At 41.5% G+C, this 19,666-nt stretch overlaps 1 protein-coding gene across 1 annotated transcript in view; it reads left to right on the forward strand.

Moving 5' to 3' along the window:
• LOC128850245 (NADH dehydrogenase [ubiquinone] 1 alpha subcomplex assembly factor 4-like) overlaps nucleotides 1-17,485 on the forward strand; it is a 27,559-nt gene extending 10,074 nt beyond the window's left edge. Inside the window, exon 3 of the mRNA XM_054053238.1 lies at nucleotides 17,073-17,485. Coding sequence (XP_053909213.1) covers nucleotides 17,073-17,485 — 413 coding nt within the window. The remainder of the gene's footprint in view (nucleotides 1-17,072) is intronic.
• Nucleotides 17,486-19,666: the final 2,181 nt, after the last annotated feature.

The raw sequence follows: 19,666 nt of genomic DNA on the forward strand, positions 1-19,666 counted from the left end.
AAAACCATGAGCGTATGTTGGAGAATGGATGCAGGAATGGTTAAACGAGCAAGGCCATGGATCTATGGAGAAGCTGTGTGAGACTCGTATAACACAGAGGCCACTTGACATAAGTGGAGATCTACCAGCTGCAATGGGAATGTACCAGGGGAGTATTGAAACATGCTGATAAGGGAGTAGGTAATGGTCAAGCTGACCTAGAAAGGATGCAGGATGAGCATAACGTAAGGAAGCAGGAATGTACCGTGGGCCCTCAGCTGCAACTGCAAGCAGGAGGGAATAAGATTAAATGAATGCAATAGTAACCAATGATTGTTTTACAAATGTATAACCAAACCAATCAAGTTTAGGGAATGACTAAGTAGAATGTAGTGAAAGATATATAAACCGCAACTGTAAACAATAAAGTTGAAGCTTGCTTTATCACTCATATTGAGTCGTCCGCTTGCTTCCCTCGCCCGTCGCAAGTGGCGCCCGAACAGGGACCCCCAATCCCTGTTTCCACCGGACAGCGAGCTCGGCGAAGCACTGGTAAGCAGCGACCAGGGGGTGGAAGATTGGCAACACTGAATCAGTACTTACGATCCGCGCCTGAACCCGGATATCTACGTGAGGAGGTTCGCCGGCCGAGTAAGAGACTACCTACTCGTGAGTAAAAAGGCTGCAACCTTTCATGGCTGGTCCATGAAAAAGGGTCTGGACCGGCTAACGTAAGAGGGTCCGTTAAAGCACGCTTGCAATGGAACGAGAGGTAGCATTTGAAATTCTACGCTTTTTAGAAAAGCGGGGAGCAGGTCCGATTAAGGACTTAATAGACGAGTGGAAAAATTACGGAGATTGTTTGTAAAAGTCGGGAAAAGCGCCGGGATACAGCGACCGGAAGGCGAAGATTAAGAGCTTATGATTTTGTTAGGGATCGTTGCACTCTAGTTCGAACGCCTGAATCGTCAAAAAGGGATCTGCCGCCCGACATCATAAGGCTTTGGAGAGATAAGACGGAACAGGGCTACACGTAAGACTTTATAAATTTATAAGGGGTTTTTTTCTCTGACCAGAAATGGATAAAGAAGTGGCTTATGAAATATTACAGAGCTTCTTAGAGAAGCGAGGACTTGACTCACAATATCTCAAACAACTTGCGGGCCTCATTGCCTTAGGAAAAACTAAGGGATGTTTTAAGGATCCGAATGAGATATTTGAGGAAAGTGAATGGCGCAAATTTGGGAACGTCCCATGGGAGGCACTGGGAGGATGATGATAAAACTGCAAAGAGACTAAGGAAAGCTTGGAGAGAGATTACAAATTGTATAAAATGTTACAAGGTAGAAAAACAGTTAAATGTTGAAATCCAACACCAGAAAATAATAGCGAGGAATCAGAGGAGGAAGAAGATGCCACGAAAATGCTGTAACAACCAAGGACTGTTACCTGTTAAACAATTGATACAAACCTTATTTTGTGATATATGTGCATGTTTTGAGTGTTGTGTGTGTCCGGTGCCGTGTGTAGTTTAAATAGTCATACCATCATGCTGTTCTTATTGACCGGTCGTAAACAATATTGTATAGGTATATTAAGCCAGCTCTCAAAAGAGTGGTTCTGTGTGTGTGTATGCGTGTGTGTGTGTGTTTAAAGCGCTTTAAACGTTTGTAAGACTTGCAAATTGGGTTTTGGTTATATTGAGCCTCTGTTTTGATTAATCTTTAAAATGCAACTCTGAAACCTTTCAATCTCAAATGTCCACTAAGCCGGCAAACAGGTAGATTTACCTGGGACCTTTGAAGTGAAAGGCTGCAGATGACAAGATTTTAAAATACATAGAAAAAAAAATAGAAAAAAGAAAATATGAAATACAGAAAGAAAAACAGAAAAGGAAATGGAAAAAGAAAAAAAAATAGAAAAATAGAAAAACAAACAAACAAACAAAAAAAAATGGAAAAAACCCCAGCCCTGTGGCTGTGTGTGTGAGTTCCACCCCCCCCCCATCGCCCCCCCTCTTACTCCTGTAAGGTTTTTTATTTTGTTTCAGCTTGGGAGTTTCTATCTCTCTCTAGGGGAGTAACAGTTTATGAAGAACACTCTGCATTCCAGTGTCCCTTATCAGATCAGCAACTGCTGGGTCCTAGTGCAGACAACTGTAAAGGGAATTTTAGCCAGATACTAATGAAGACATGATTGGAGAGTCCAAAAGGAGTATCCTCTGAGAGTAAAAAAAAAAAAAAAAAAAAAAAAAAAAAAACTGCAAAGGAATAGAAAAGTTAATGCATTTGCAGCCTTCAGAATTCCCATATAGGTAAAAAACAGACAAAAGAAGCCAGAGGGTAAACAGTTAACATTAAAGAACCAAGGAAACTAGCAACCCAGCATGCAGAGGAGACGTGTGACAACAGTAAATGCTCCTGCTTGGATCTTCTTCACAGCCTCCTCAGTAATAAGAGATTGAAAAGCACACAAGGTTTCGCTCCAAGCTTTTGGTCCTATTGGTAGCGGTTTAAGTGCTTTGGTCAGTGGGTCATTCGAGTGTCACTTTGCAAAGTCTTTTTGTGTAACCTGGTGTTATTAATTCTGATTTTACTGGACAAATACAAGCTATGGTTTATATTCCTTTCCCACCTGTGTATATCACCCAAAGCAGTTGTGTTACTCAATTGATACCATTTCAATGATTGTATTAGAGAAAATAGGCCTTCAAGTCGCACCTGGAAAAAATTCAAACCTGGAAATATTTTAAGTGGAAAATTTTGAATGCCACAATTGAAGCCCAGCAAGCCAAATTGCAAATAGTAGTTAAAACAATTTACAAAAGCTAAATCTTATTTGTGTATAACTAATGCAGAACTAAGTCCATTATTTGATCTTCTTAAGGGAGGACATGGCTTTAACAGCACCTCGAGTGATGCACAACAAACTTTGGGTGGAATTGAAAAAGCCATTGCTCAGAAAAAAGCCCATAGACGACTTGATGGTCATCCAATATGTGTGTTTTTGTTATTCTGTGTCAGGCATTTGCTGATAATAGACTTAAAGGACTGTTTCTTCACTATTCAGTTACATCCTAATGACACTCAACGCTTTGCATTCACTTTACCCACAATCAATAGGGAAGGACCTGATTTGCGCTTTGAATGGACAGTATTGCCGCAGGGCATGAAAATTAGCCCCACTTTGTGTCGGTTGTTTGTGGATAACGATTTAAGAGAAATAAGGCGTGCATGTCCACAAACCATGATCTATCACTATATGGACGATATTCTTTTTGCACAGAATCGGCCATTTACCACTCAACAAGAGAAATATTTGGAGACACAATTAACTACACATAATTTGATTATAGCAATGGAAAAAATTCAACGTTCCCCTGTTTGGAAATATCTAGGATGGAACATAACGAATTCTCAAGTACAACCACAAAAATTAACCTTTTGCACTTCGCTTACAACAGTTAATGATGCTCAACGACTTTTAGGAGACCTGCAATAGTTGCGACCTATAGCAGGAATCACCAATGATGAACTAGATGATTTGCGTCCTCTTTTAAAAGGAACTGATCCAGCACGGAAAATTACTTTAACAATCGAACAACGACAAATGATACAACGCCTTAGTGAAACTCTTGTCGACCGCACAGTGGATCGTATAGATCCCAACTTGCCTGTGGACCTCACAATTCTCCAAGAGCGATCCCAATTTATCAGAGCCCTTACGCAAATAAAGAAAAAGGGGAGATTAGAGTACTCGAATGGATCTTTACAATGGATGCATCATGATCTGAATGTAGTAACGGACTCCATGTATGTTGCCAATATAGTGAATCGTGTAGAAGATGCTCGAATAAAAGAAATACACAATCAACGCTTGTTTGATTTAATTCGACAACTACAATCAGCTATCCGACAACGAATGTGCCCTTTTTGCATAGTACATATTAGAAGTCATATGTGGACAGAAGGACTTGGAGAAGGAAATTATAGAGCAGATCAACTTGTATCTTTGGCCGCACCACTGAGTGATTTTGTGAAGGCACGAGAAGCACATAATGCCTTTCACCAAAATGCACGAGGACTACATCGACAATTCAACATTACGATGGAGGAAACAAAAGGAATTGTCCGCGCCTGCCCTACATGCAGTCATCATGGACCTGGTTTAGGGTTAGGTGTAAATTAAAGAGGTCTCAGATCTCAAGAATTACAGCAAATGGACGTGATCCATTTTGCTGCATTCAGCAGATGGAAATATATACATGTCACCATAGACACTTATAGCAAATATATATGGGCCTCTGCGCAAACGGGTGAAAAGGCACTCCATGTTATAAGACACTTAACACAATGTTTTGCCATTATGGGAGTGCCTCAGGCGATAAAAACAGATAATGGTCCAGCATATACTAGCATGAGGGTTCGAAGATTTTTACAAATATGGGGAGTACGGCATACTACTGGTATTCCACACTCCCCCACAGGTCAAGCTATTATTGAAAGGGCTCATCAAACCCTAAAACGATATCTTCAAAAAATTCATGGATCTATCTGATGTTCAAGAACGATTAGCAAAGACTCTCTTTGTTTTAAACCATGTATGTATATTTGGAGATCAGAAAGAACCATCAGCATGGATCCATAGTCATGATAGTGATGAGCAAAAGAATCCACCAATGTTTGTTATGTACAGAGATCTAACAACGGGAACCTGGATGGGGCCAGCAGAAGTTAGGTATATGGGAAGGGGTTATATGTGTGTGCTTACCCCCACAGGACCAAAATGGATTCCCAGTCATTGGACTGAAGCTTCTATAGCTCCTGGCCCCGGCATTGATAATACCGCTGACCAGCAAGAAACTGCAGAAGAATAAGCAGGAATTTGAAAAAACACCTATGCAACGATCGCGAAACATTCCGATAGAGGAAGACAGAAGAAGAATAGAAGAGAAGTTGTTGCTGACTCTACGACTGTCGCTGGCACAATTGAAAGGATACTCAGAAACCATCGACAGGATGATAAAGCACTGCCAGACTTTTGAAGGTCTAACTATAACTATTGGACAGTTGTCAGAATTTTATATACAAGGACCAGCGGGAAAAAATTGTCTTGACTGTAATAATCCATGTTGCGCCGCTTGGGTAGCTTTAAATTGCGGGGGGTTGTGGTAAGATTTTCTGGATAGAACAATCTTTTGTACGGGCTTTATGGTGTAATAGATGTGAATTTAATCATAACTTTAATAGCTGGCAGAGAGAACTACAGAAACAAACAGGACTAGCAATGACCTCAGCCTTAGCACTATTTGAAGCATCTGAGCAGAAAATATTGGCTTACCACCGTTGGGAATTGAAAAACATTGTTAAATGAATTACAATTCAGAGCAGATCATGTATTATCTCAAAAAGATGTAAAAAGGTGCTGCCCGTAACACAGCATTCTGTGGTGGGACCCGTTAGAGGGGATCCTGACAAAGAATTGGACCAGTGTTTAAGCAAACTGCAAAAGTTGAAACTGCAAAACTTGGAACAGTAAGAGTTAAGAGGAGTAAGAGGAGAAAGAGAAAATAAAATGAGGCTTAATTGTGTTGCATTGCTTAGTAGTATTATAGCCAGCATAGTGGGAATCACACACTTTAATCAGCCAAGAGATAACATTTGGGTAACATTAGCAAGCCAAACTAACCAATCGTCGCTTTGCCTTAGCTTAGGAGGGGTTACTAATCCTTTTCGAACTTGCTTGGTAGGTCTGCCTGTCTGGAATCCCAAGGAATTCTGTGGTTTAGTAGACGATGATACGCTATGCCAAAATCTATCCGCTGTAAAAATAATGGGGGGGAGAGTTAAAGTAGACCCATTCCGAGAGGATGCTTATCAACAGTGTCAGCTGATACTGTCCCTTAACACCACTTTGCACTCTCCTCCTGAAGAATTGGACCTTTTCGGGAGGGCTAATGCCAGTCTGTCTAACAAATCCCTGGGTGGCTGGGTCGGTTTCACTCCTGTCAAGCCTGTAGACCCAAGCATTATCATAGAGACTAGAAGATCTTGGGTCACCCTAGATTCTCGTTTAAAATGGACTGATGTGATCACACAAATGTATACCGGTTGTAATGCCAGCAGCTTTACTACCCCAAGAAAACTGCCCACGGGACATATTGGATATGCTTACAAGGGGTGTGCAAAGCGTAAATCATGCAGTTCTGCAAAATAGAGCTGCTATAGATTTCTTGCTCTTAGCACAAGGACATGGGTGTGAGAAATTTGAAGGTATGTGTTACATGAACCTGTCCGACCACTCCACATCCATCCATGCTAAAATAAAGGAACTACAACAAGGTCTTCACCAACTTGCACAAGAGAAAGGATGGGGAATAGACAGTTGGCTACAGTCTATCTTTGGGTCCCTTTCCCCCTGGCTTTTATCAGTAATCAAAGAAGCTTTGCCCTGGTTTGGACTCATATTATTGCTTGTAGTTGTATGTAAAATAGGTTACAATTGTATTATGCTCAATATCATGAAAAATCAGAATGCATTGCTTGCGCAAAAAGAAAAAGGGGGAAATGTTGGAGAATGGATGCAGGAATGGTTAAACGAGCAAGGCCATGGATCTATGGAGAAGCTGTGTGAGACTCGTATAACACAGAGGCCACTTGACATAAGTGGAGATCTACCAGCTGCAATGGGAATGTACCAGGGGAGTATTGAAACATGCTGATAAGGGAGTAGGTAATGGTCAAGCTGACCTAGAAAGGATGCAGGATGAGCATAACGTAAGGAAGCAGGAATGTACCGTGGGCCCTCAGCTGCAACTGCAAGCAGGAGGGAATAAGATTAAATGAATGCAATAGTAACCAATGATTGTTTTACAAATGTATAACCAAACCAATCAAGTTTAGGGAATGACTAAGTAGAATGTAGTGAAAGATATATAAACCGCAACTGTAAACAATAAAGTTGAAGCTTGCTTTATCACTCATATTGAGTCGTCCGCTTGCTTCCCTCGCCTGTGGCAAGCGTAAATAAGTAGAGTGAATATCAGACTTTAAAATGCTTCACTACATGAACACAGCTACATAAAAGTGTAATCCAAAATAAGCATCACGTTTTGCAATGGCAATTAATTTTGCACCAAATTAATTCAGATTAAATGGAAACTATTTTATCATGCTGAAGAAGGCTTTCTATTAAATGCATTATGCATAGTCTTCAAGAGTATAATACATTTGAAAAAAATATTCATCCCAGTTCTCTATGCAGCAGTATTTATCATTTGGGGGAAAAATGCACTTTAAGTTCAAATATCATTACACTATCTCACAGACAGTTTCAGATTGCTGAACTCTGAGAAAAATTACTTTATAGACACAGCAATAACTCAAAGTAAAACTAATTTTGGAATCTTAAATCCTCTTGCCTGCCTCCCTCATTCTATACTCAAACACAGAGAAAAACACTGTATTTTTAAATTGACAACAGTAAAAACAATACTGGCTAACTGAATAAGGTGCCAAACATAAATGGAGATTTGCAATACAGATTAAATTAATCAAACCATTTTAGCTTCTATGTTACAATACATATTTTAAAAGAATAAGGTGGCTACAGTCTTAATCTGTGTAGGAATTGCTGGTTTTATCGAAAGTACTTCTGAGATGCAATAAAGATCACATTTGTTATTTTTGGTTAAGTACATAAATTAGAATTATTTTCAAATAAAACAAATGTGTTATGAAATGGTTTTACCAAAATGTAGTATTCTTCATCTGTCTATACTTTTTTAGCTCTCAGGAAAATATATTTTAGCTCTTAGGGAAACAAATTACATACTTTTAATATGCTTCCATGTTTAAGTGTTTCACAACATGAGGTGAGAAAATATTGACTTCCCATGGTTTATCATATTGTCACAGAAAGCTAGAATGAAAAGCATTTTCCTGTAGAATCTTTTAAAAGAATTAACAATCACATAGATACTGTACATGTGTCTCTTTCTGGTTTATTCATTAGTCAATATTCCCAGTAATCACAACATCGTAAGTTGCACCTATTCAATTGAATAATGAATTTAAATAGTCAAATAGATTAAGTTAAACAGTTAATGGTTAGCTACATGTCAAAGAAATTCTCACTCTTCAAAAGCACTCCTCTGAGTGAAGTAACCAGAAAATCAGGGTCAACATCTAGTGGAGAAACCATCACTGCAAATATTGCATAGTAGAATCAAAGAATCATTAAGGTTGGAAAAGACCTCTAAGATCATGAAGTCCAACCATCAGCTCAACACCACTGCGACCACTAAACCATGTTCCAAAATGCCACGTCTAGATGCTTTTTGAATACCTCCAGGGATAGAGAGTCCACCACTGCCCTGGGCAGCCTCTGCCAGTGCTTCATCACTCTGTCAGTAAAGAAATTTTTCCAAACATCCAATCTAAACCTCCCCTGGCACAACTTGAGGCCATTTCTTTTCATCCTATTACTTGTTACTTGGGAGAAGAGACCAACACCCACCTCACCACAACTTCCCTTCAGGCAGTAGTACAGAGCGATAAGGTCTCCTCTCAGCCTCCTCTTCTCCAGACTAAACCCCAGTTCCCTCAGCCACTCCTCATAACACTTGTGCTCCAGATCTTTCACCAGCTCTGTTGCCTTTCTCTGGACATGCTCCAGCCCGTCAATGTCTTTCTTGTAGTGAGGGGCCAAAAACTGAACACAAGATTTGAGGTGCGGCCTCACCAGTGCCAAGTACAGGGACATGATAACTTCCCTGTTCCTGCTGGCCACACCATAGTTGATCCAAGCCAAGAATCTGTTGGCCTTCTTGGCCACCTGGGCACACTGCTGGCTCATGTTCAGTCAGCTGTCAACCAACAACCCAGGTCCTTTTCCACCGGGCAACTTTCCAGCCACTCTTCCCCAAGCCTGTATCACTGCACGGGATTGTTGTGACCAAAGTGCAGAACCCAGCTCTTGGCCTTGTTGAACCTCATACCATCAGTCTCAGCTCATCGATCCAGCCTGTCCGGATCCATCTGCAGAGCCTTCCTGCCTTCAAGCAGATCAATACTCCTGCCCAATTTGGTGTCATCTGCTAACTTACCTCCCTCATCCAGATCGCTGATAAAGATATTAATATAGTAAATAGTAACTCAAAAGCATAACTTCCACATTAATAAGAAGTTCAGTTACCTTTACCATACCTTTATCCGCTGTCTTCTAAGCATCGCAAGTTCCCTCATATCTCAGAATGGCTGAAGTAAGTACTGATAGAGCTCCACAGTTGCTTCTGCAAGACTACTGTAGGCTTGATCTTCCATTTGATACAGTTCAAGCAGCTCTATCATGCTTTCCGTGTTCTAATGTTTTTCCAGAAGCTGTAAAAACAGTACTAATCTTAGTGAATGTGTTCAAACATCCCTGCTAAAAGTGACAGCCATTAAAAAAAACGGTTTTTAGCCTATCCTTCTGTACTGTTTTCTACCCCACAAAATTGTCACTGAGATGTAAAAAAAAAAAGATATATATCTTTAACCCCACCCACATCTTGAATTTAGCCAGTCAAATATGAGCATGTCTCTGATAACCTTAACTCAAAATGTGCACCATTCCTATTAATTTTTGCTTTTCAAAAATATTTGGAAGGTAATAAGTATGAGCAGAAAGCACAAAAAGCAGATTAGTAGAACAATAATGTAGCAATCAAATAAGCTACTTCACACATTTCGTACAAGTCACACAAGTCGTACGAGGAGTGGCTGAGAGAGCTGGGGTTGTTTAGCCTGGAGAAGAGGAGGCTGAGGGGAGACCTTATTCCTCTCTACAACTACCTGAAAGGAGGTTGTGGAGAGGAGGGAGCTGGCCTCTTCTCCCAAGTGACAGGGGACAGGACAAGAGGCAATGGCCTGAAGCTCCGTCAGGGGAGGTTCAGGTTGGATATCAGAAAAAAATTCTTCACAGTAAGAGTCATTGGGTACTGGAACAGCTGCCCAGGGAGGTGGTCGAGTCGCCTTCCCTGGAGGTGTTTAAGGAACGGGTGGATGAAGTGCTGAGGGACATGGTTTAGGGAGTGTTAGGAATGGTTGGACTCGATGATCCAATGGGTCCTTTCCAACCTTGTGATTCTGTGATTCTGTGATTTCACACTTTCACGTATGAGGGGAGGAGTAATAGGAAAGGAGACAAAAGAGAAGTCGCATTTTGTTCTTTCTAGGACACAGATCCAGACACAGACAAGAATCTATGTGAAACAAAACAGTGACCTGTATTTCTGGTAATTTTGTCTTCTGTTTTATTATTTTTCCCTAGACAGTTCAGGCATAAAAGTTCAAATGTACAAAGTTTCCATTAGTCTTTTTTAAACACAGAAATTATCTAAGTATTGTAAGTTTTAAATAAAATACTTCAAATAAAAAAATTTATAATTCAATTCATATAAGAAAACACAACATCAAAGTCTGTTCATTCCTTCCTTTAGTTCTTAAGAAGCCAAAAATTAATTTGTTTGCACAAATTTGCTACAATATAGGTTTTTAAATTATGGGTTTTTTGCATCTATTTGGGGCATTTGCCTGGGCAGACCTCACACGATGCTGTAAGTGATGAAAGGTCTGAGAGAGATAGTATAGAACAGATGTGACATTCCTCAGCAGCCTGAGACAATTTGTTTTGTTACCTAAACAATTTTACCTAGGAAATTGTTCCTATTGCAAACTCATTTGCTATGACCTTCTGCTCTCCTCCAGTAGCATGCAATATTCTGTGGCATCTGAATTCTCACTGAGAGTACTGGATAGTGCTTCATGGCTTGCAGTCTACAAAACTAACCTTTTATGAATTTCCTGGGCTAAATGCACATAATCTAGCCTGCATTTATAGGAACAGAAGTTATCCCAGATTCTCTTGGGTTTGAGTCCTAAATTCCTACAGATTTCATGCATTAATCCAACCCACCAGCAGATTTAATCATCTACATCTATAAAGCCGTCTTCTTCCTCAGCTCTTCTTGTTTGTCACTAGTGCCTCAAAACAGAGCTGCCATGCTCAACTCTTCCCCTACTTCCACCTGGCACTATCAGAAACCCTCTGGCAGTCCCAAAGCTGCAATTATACCTCTGTCAAAGTAGTGAAAAAATAAACCTTTCTTCTCAAGCCACCCATTTCAAGGAGGGTCTCTATTAGGAGAAGATCAGGTTTCCGACTGCCTGAGGAACATGGATGTACATAAGTCCATGGGACCAAATGAGATGCATCCCAGAGTCCTGAGGAAATTTGCTGATGTGGTTGCCAAGCCACTCTCCATGATATTTAAAAGCCGTGGCAGTCAGGAGAAGTCCCTGGTGACTGGAAGAAGGGCAACATTGTCCCCATTTTTAAAAAGGGTAGAAAAGATGACCCTGGTGTGGGAGTGATGCCAAGTATATGGAAGACTAATTGGGACTAAGATAAAGCATGAAGCTGGTACCAAGAATATTAGAATCGACATTATTAAAAAGACCAGGTGTTCCAAACTAGACACATAGGATGATGAATCTTGAATGTGTGAGAAGGCCAGGCCAGAAAAAAATGGCTGGGAATAAGTAAATTGGAGATATGGCTGAGAACAGTCACAAGAGTGTGGAATAGACAAAACCAAAATATCCTGTTTGTCTCCTTAGTTCGGGAACCGAAGAGCTGTGTAAAGCTCTTTCTGTTCCTTTCTTGCGAGACCTCATCTGGAGTATTGTGTCCAGTTCTGGAATTCTCAAAATAAGAAGGATATAGAACTGTTGGAACGGGTCCAGAGGAGGGCTACAAAGATGATCAGAGTGCTGGAGCACCTTCCATATGAGGACAGGCTGAGAGAGTTGGGCTTGTTCAGCCTGGAGAAGAAAAGGCTCTGAGGAGATCTTATAGTGACCTTCCAGTACCTGAAGGGGGCCTACAAGAAAGCTGAGGAGGGGCTGTTCACAAAGGCTTGTAGTGATAGGACGAGGGGCAATGGCTATTAACTGGAGAGGGACAGATTTAGGCTAGACATAAGGAAGCATTTCTTCACCATGAGAGTGGTGAGACACTGGAACAGGTTGTCAAGGGAAGTTGTGGATGCCCCATCCCTGGAGGTGTTCAAGGCCAGGTTGGATGGGGCAGCCTGATCTAGTGGGATGTGTCCCTGCCTATGGCAGGGGAGTTGGAACTAGATGATCTTTAAGGTCCCTTCCAACCCAAACTATTCTATGATTCTATGATCTGCCTGAATGAGAGAAGCCAGTGTTATTTTCTTAATTTGACTCCTGTATGCTGTGCTGATTACAAGAATATACTTAGAGAAAACTACAAGATCTGCATCTCCTTCATTGCCACAGAATGGTGCCCCGTGTGAGCCTCTTCTGTGTGAATGCACGATCCGACGGGTGAGTTTCTTCATTTTTTCAGGATTTTTGTGGCCACATTCCTTAAATAGGAACAGTAGCACCTGTTGAACGGCAAAGCTACAGGATCATACTGCAATGGGATAGACAGCTTCGCAAGAGCACAAGATATATTTGAAAGTACTGCAACAAGTATTGCACACCGCTGGCTTTTGTGTAACTGAAAAACCTTTAAGACAGTTATTACTACTAGTAAAAGAGCATTGTGAATTTTTTCCAGCAGACGGTTCTTTTGGGACTATTTGGGAGCGAGTAGGGGAATGCTTACAGGCGCATAAATCATCAGGTGCTCAAATCCCTGTTTTTGTGACATGGTGATTCTTATACTCTGCATTAGTGCAGCTCAAACCATCAGAGGCTGTTGTTAAAAAAGATAGAGATGAAAGCCAAAATATACATGATCGGTTTAAAAAAGCCCCAAATGATTCGGAGACTGAATACCCTTTTGATCCCGAAGTGGTTAATCCAGAAAAGGAACCAGACTTACACTCTCCATTACCTTTACCTCCTCAGTCCTTAAAAATACACTCTCCTGCTCTGTCAAAACTCCCACCTCCACCACCGTTCACTCCTACATTGCCTACAGCACCTAATAAAAACTTTATGGAAGAGCAAAACAGAGACCACTCAGTGATAGGGCCCCTCCGAAACAGGGACCCCCCCTTAAAACAGAGACACACCACTCAGCTCATGAAGAGTTAGCTTTTGAAAATGCTGTCACTGTCAAACAGTGCTATTACCACTGAAAGGAAAAGCAATTGGCATAGAAGAATTTATTTAATTATGTCAAAACATTGCAACCAAAACTTGCAGAGCATCAGTTCTCGTTGACGCATTAACTCAATTGAAAATTAATCAGAACACTGTTAAATGTTTTAATTGTGGAAAACAAGGACACATAAGCAGAGAATGTCCTGAAAAGTGGCACATGCCTAAAAATATAAAACCTACACAGCTTTGTCCCCGATATCAGAAAGCATATCACTGGAATAATCAATGCAAATCTAAATTTGTCAAAACTGGGCAACCTCACTTGGGAAACGGGAAGAGGGGCATGCAGCCCGGTGCCCCTCAAATCAACAGGGTTTAGAATGCTCCTGTACAATATACCCATGTGTAGAAACATTTTATGTTAATGAAGGCCACGATGCCCTTGAAGGACCATGAACAGTGCAGTAAGAGGAAACAACGGATAGCAACAGTAAGCTATGGCTGTATGCCCAGAAGCTGAGAGGGAGGTGTAAGTTAGAAAAGTAGAAATCATGATAACTTAGGGGAAAAACATGTAAAATATGCAAAGCTAATTAACCAAGTAAGCATCTGATCTAGGCGTGTGGACAGTAGCAACTAACCAATAGTAGTATAAACTTATATGCGTGAGCAGTTGTTTGTAACCAATCAAATGATGCCAAGTTTTAGATGTAACATAACATTGTGTATATAAGGAGCTCGCTAAGAGCAATAAAGGTCTCCATTTTACCACCTTACAGGAGTCCGTCTTGTCCTTCATTCCTGCACCCATGTGTTTTGCGGAATCAAACCCTATAACCCAAAAATAAGTTATAAAGCAAGTATGTTTATTTCCAGCACTGGGGTGCAAGGGGGTTTTCCTCCTAGCTTGCACACCGTACAACTTAACAAACAGCTACTTATAGTGTAAAGACATGAATAGTTATAAGCACCTACTACATATTCATAACTTTCCCCCACTTCGTATTATAATTAGTTCTGGAAGGTTTGCTCCAGTCTTGCGCCTGCATAGTGCCTCCTGGTGATCATGGGCTGGGGTCTTAGGGATAAAGTAAGAAGTCTTCCTCAGGATGGATTTTTTTCCTTGAACTGGCGCAGTCCCTTCTGGTTGTTTTCAAACTGCTGAATCGAGTGCAGCCAGCTTTCTGCATTCCAATGCCCACTTATCAGTAAACTTCTGCTAGCTGGCTCTCTTCTGTTATCAACTTCCAAGGCCTTCAAGGCTGTTTCTGATGAGAAGTGCAAGTTCCATTGCTCTAAAGTGAGCATTCCCCACCCCACTGTCTGCTTTTGCTCATCACATGCCCCACCTCTGATAAATGCTCAGTCTCTGACCTTTCAGCCGTTACAACAGGCAGTGCCCAATTGGATCAGGCAACTGTCTCAGAAGTAATTTTTTTGCAACCATGTACATTTTAAACTCTGGGAACTAATATGTGTGGGCCTTTACCAACAGGATATGTAGGACCGATTGTAGGGCATTTGTGTATTTAAAAAAAAAAAAGTTTATTTGTGTTACTGAGTATAATTGACTCATACTATATAGGTAAGATTCAGACAATGCTAGCTGCCTTTCAAACCCTGTGCTGCATACCAATAAATTGAAGGTTGCACAAATTATTTTGTTACCCTCTTCCATTCCCCAAAGTTCCCCTCAGATTCAAGAGCAGGGATGATTTGACAGTACTAATTCTGCCCAGGTATCTCGGGCTCAGCAAGTCACAGAAAAACAATCTACATTTACAATTAAAATACAGGGAAAGGCATTTACAGGATCGTTGGATACTGGAGCTGATGTTTCTATAATTTCTCAAACTGAATAGACCCCTCAGCAGCCTCTTGATGTAGCTTTCACTACTGTTACAGGCATAGGTGGGATACAAATTCCTATGAAGAGTGCCAAACTACTACCAGTGACAGGACCAGAAAATTCACGAGCATGGATTCAATCATATGTAATGCCAACACCGATAAATTTATGGGGAAGAGACTTACTAAAGCAATGGAATGTATCTATCACTACTACAGAAACAAATTGATCCTAAGGGTCACTGATCTAAAGCCCCTGCTCAAACTCTCCTGGTTGACAGGGAAACCTGTTTGGGTTGATCAGTGGCCTCTTAAAGGGGAAAAGCTTGTTCAAGTGCAAGGTTTAGTAGCAGAACAATTAGAGACTGAACCTATTGTTCAATCTAATAGCCCATGGAATACTCCTATATTTGTCATTCCCAAAAATTCCAGGAAATTGCAGTTACTGCATGATTTGAGAGCTAAAAATGCAGTAATGCAGCCGATGGGCACCTTACAGCCTGGATTACTGAATCCAACTATGTTACCTGCTGATTGGTACCTTTTTATAATAGATCTACAAGATTGTTTCTTTACAATTCCCCTACATCCAGATGGCTAAGTATTTTGCATTTTCAGTACCTGCTGTGAATAATTTGGAGCCCATTAAAAGATATCAGTGGACAGTAGATGAACAGTATGGGACTGAAACATCTGGCATAATAATGCCAATGATTGATTTCATGTGAGTTCCTGCAGAATTTGTAACACTCAGCCCTGTTACGAGATCTAATCTCTTACTAACATGGTTGGTATCATGGACTTGTTAGAGTACTTCGAGACACTCTGAATCTAGGGTTTAGCCCAGATGGGACCCTAGAAACACATCTCTGAAATCTTTCAGCTCAAATGTCCACTAAGCCAGCAAACGGGTGAATTCACCTGGGACCTTTGGAGTGGAAGGCTGCAGAGGGCAAAATGTTAAAATACCTGGCATAAAAGGGGACACCCTTAGCTGGGTTTTGGAAAAGTTACAAAGCACACAGTTAAATTATGTCAAGAATTTGGCTTGTTCTGACAAAAAAGATGATAGCCACCACAAACAGTTTAAATCTCGAGAACATTCGGCAAATAGATTAGCCTCAAGAAAAAAAAAACAAACACCACAGCTCTGTGTGTGTGTGAATGCCCCCCCCTCCTTTTCCTCTCTGTCCTTGAAGGTTTTTTTCTTCACTGCTTCACTGGGTCTGTAGGAATTAACTCTATTATCTCTGTAGGGGGACACCAAGTTATGAGCAATTTCATTTGGGTAAAAATAATGAGCACCTCAGTGATTATTGGGGAAGACTCAAACAGGCTTTATTAAAATATGGAGGGAGGACCCTTCAAAATTTTAATAGAGCACCAGCCATCAATTTATCTAAAGTTTACTGAAGTTTGTTGTGTGGTTATTTCTGCAGGCGGTTTTACTGTCATGTGTGTGCAACTGCACAACAATATCCACAGGTTTAGTGTGTGTGTGTTATGTGTATCAATAATGTAAGAAATATTAAACACCTGCCTAATTGGAAGAGAGAAAACTTACAGTAATTTAATAGAAAGTGTGATCAGTGGTGGAAAATGTATGTGAAGAGAGGGAGAGAGAAGAAAGACTTGAAGTTAATGTGTTTACACCAAGTGTGCAACTAGCAGTGGTTTGGTGCAAAAGTAATGAATGGCACAACCCTGTGTTACAAATTGAGGGATCAACTCAATTAGTGGAATTAGGTGCAGTGTTAGTGTCACTGTATCAGTGTTTCTGATACAAGCCAAGATGCCATTGGCCTTCTTGGCCACCTGGGCACATTGCTGGCTCATGTTCAGTCATCTGTCAACCAACACCCACACCCCAGGGTCCTTCTTCTCTAGGCAGCTTTCTAGCCAGACTTCTCCTTGTCTGTAGCACTGCATAGGGTTGTTATGCCCCAAGTGCAGGACCCGGCATTTGGCCTTGTTAAACCTCATGCCATTGGTCTCAGCCCAGCAGTCCAGTCTGTTCAGATCCCTTTGCAGAGCCTCCCTACCCTCCAGCAGATCCACACTTCCACCCAGCTTAGTGTCATCTGCAAACTTGCTAAGGGTGCACTCAATGCCTTCATCCAGGTCATCACCCCCTTCATTCAGGGGCAGCGGGACAATGGGCGGGTGGGCGGATCAGCCGTGTGTTCCGCACTTTCAACCTGGAGAGCCGGGCCCGCCGTGAGATCAGCAAGGAGAAGCCCAAGCCCGCCCCGCGGCACTCAGGCGAGCAGCTCGACCCACTGGCCGACCGCCTAGAGATCCAAGAAGATATCTCCAGGAAGGACGATCGGCTCTTCTCGCTGCTCAAAGAGGTTTATATCGAGTCCAGAGATCCCCTCGGGCAGGTAAAAGATGGAGGTGGTGAACATCTTCAGTGTAAACAGGAGGAAAAGAGACTTACAAAACTAGGCCGCTTGGGAGATCTAGATGTTAAGAAAGTTCCCAAAGGCAAAATTTCCACTGTGGAAGCTCTGACGCTTCTTCTTAATATGTAGTGAATGCTTTAAAACAAATACCTTTTTCCTTCCTTAAAGAGCTAGATCATAAACTCCTTTTTCTAATGTTCCTTAATCTCAAAACCAAATTGGAAAAGAGATGATTTCCTTTGTTTATTACTCACATACAATCTCATAGCACTCTGCCTGGCTCACTTGCAGTCACAGATTCCTTCAGGCAGCTTTTTTAACCCTTGATTATGCAAGAGCCTCACATTAATTTTTTCACCAAAATGCTGCAGGTCTAAGCAAACAATTTAAAATTCCTCTTTCCCAAGCAAAAGAGATAATCCAGGCATGTTCCGAGTGCCAGTGTGTGACTCTGTTACTGAAACATGAATGAATTAACCCCTGTGGACTTCATTCAAATGAAAATTGGCAAACAGATGTAACATATCATGCACATTTTGGCTGCTTACATTATGATCACGTATCTATAGATACCTTTTCAGGTGCTATGTGTGCCTCTGCTCGTGCTGGTGAAAAGGGGCGGGATGTCTGTCGACATCGGACTCGCTGCTTTGCTACACTTGGAATTCCTAAACTAATAAAGACAGATAATGCCCCCGTGTAGAAACATTTTATATTACTGAAGGCCATGATGCCCTTGAAGGACCATGAACGATGCAGTAAGAGAAAACAACGGATAGCAACAGTAAGCTATGGCTGTATGCCCAGAAGCTGAGAGGGAGGTGTAAGCTAGAAAAGTAGAAATCATGATAACTTAGGGGAAAAGCATGTAAAATATGCAAAGCTAATTAACCAAGTAAGCATCTGATCTAGGCACGTGGACAGTAGCAACTAACCAAAAGTAGTATAAACTTATATGCGTGAACAGTTATTTGTAACCAATCAAATGATGCCAAGTTTTAGATGCAGCATAACATTGTGTATATAAGGAGCTCGTTAAGAGCAATAAAGGTCTTGAATCCAAGATATCGGAGTCCGTGTCATTAATCTCCTCAGCCCCGGATATACTTCTCAACCTATTTCTCATTTTTTGCAATAATGGGGCATTGAACACATTACAGGTATACCCCACAACCTTACTGCTCAAGCCATCGTTGAGCGTAGCCATTCAACTTTGAAAAAGATGTTATTAAAACAAAAAAGGGGGAATATGCCCCCCCCCCCCTCCCGGAACAATTAGACAATGCTACCTATATCCTCAACTGTTTAATTGCCAATTTGGTTTCTGGTAGAAATATGACCACTGCAGAAAGGCATTTTTCAATTTTTGAGAAATTATCACATGGTCTAAAGGTTATGTACAGGGACCTTATGGCAAACAATCTTTGGAATGGACCTGCTGAACTAATAACGTGGGGGATAGGGTATGCCTGTATTCTTCTTCCCTCAGGACCTCGATGCGGCATGATACATTAAGCCCTATCATGAGCTGGAAAACATGACCTAGAATCTGATGCCTCAGATGGAGAAGTCGAACCTGAATGGAGATAAAAGGCCACGGAAACAAAAGAGAACAACACAAGATGATCCTATCACCTGGGAAAACTGAAATAACGACAGCAAAGCACAAGTACCATGATGGTAGCTGTGGGTGTGCCACCTACCCCAGCAAACACCTTTCTGGCTTACTTAGCCATCATCACCAGCAACAGTACAGTAAGTATGGTACTTGTTCTTTGCCAGCAGCTGTTAGAAAATGCTAAGGCAGAAGCTAAAAAGATCCTAATAACTGTACATCATAATGGAAAAGTTATAAACCAGGTAATGGAATGAATTAAGAGAGTGGGAGAACACTACTGGTGGGAAATTTTCTTTGGTTGGTCCCCTACAGCCACTGGCATCTTCAATGCACTTCTGCACACTGTGGTAGTTCTGCTAATGCTGATCTGCTTGTGCTTTGCCACGGTAGCGACTTGTTACAAGATGAGGCAAGTGAAATGCTGCATTGACAACCAGGTGAAAGGACTGGGGCTGGCCAAGCACCTCCTACCATAGTCAAGGGCAAGACTGGGTTGGTCTCTGTGTTTGCCACCAAGAACTTTTAGCTCCGCTGTTGGCTGCAACCCAGTAAGCATTGAGCGGTGGAGACACATGCCATACCAGACCTTGATGTGAGGATTGGCCTTCTCTGTTATAAGAGGGACATCCGGGAGGGGAGGACAGGCCAAGCAGCCTGTGGTTCCAAGCCCCCTGCTCAAGCAGGGTTACCCA

Source organism: Cuculus canorus, chromosome W (assembly GCF_017976375.1).
Source record: "Cuculus canorus isolate bCucCan1 chromosome W, bCucCan1.pri, whole genome shotgun sequence".
Lineage (NCBI taxonomy): Eukaryota > Metazoa > Chordata > Aves > Cuculiformes > Cuculidae > Cuculus > Cuculus canorus.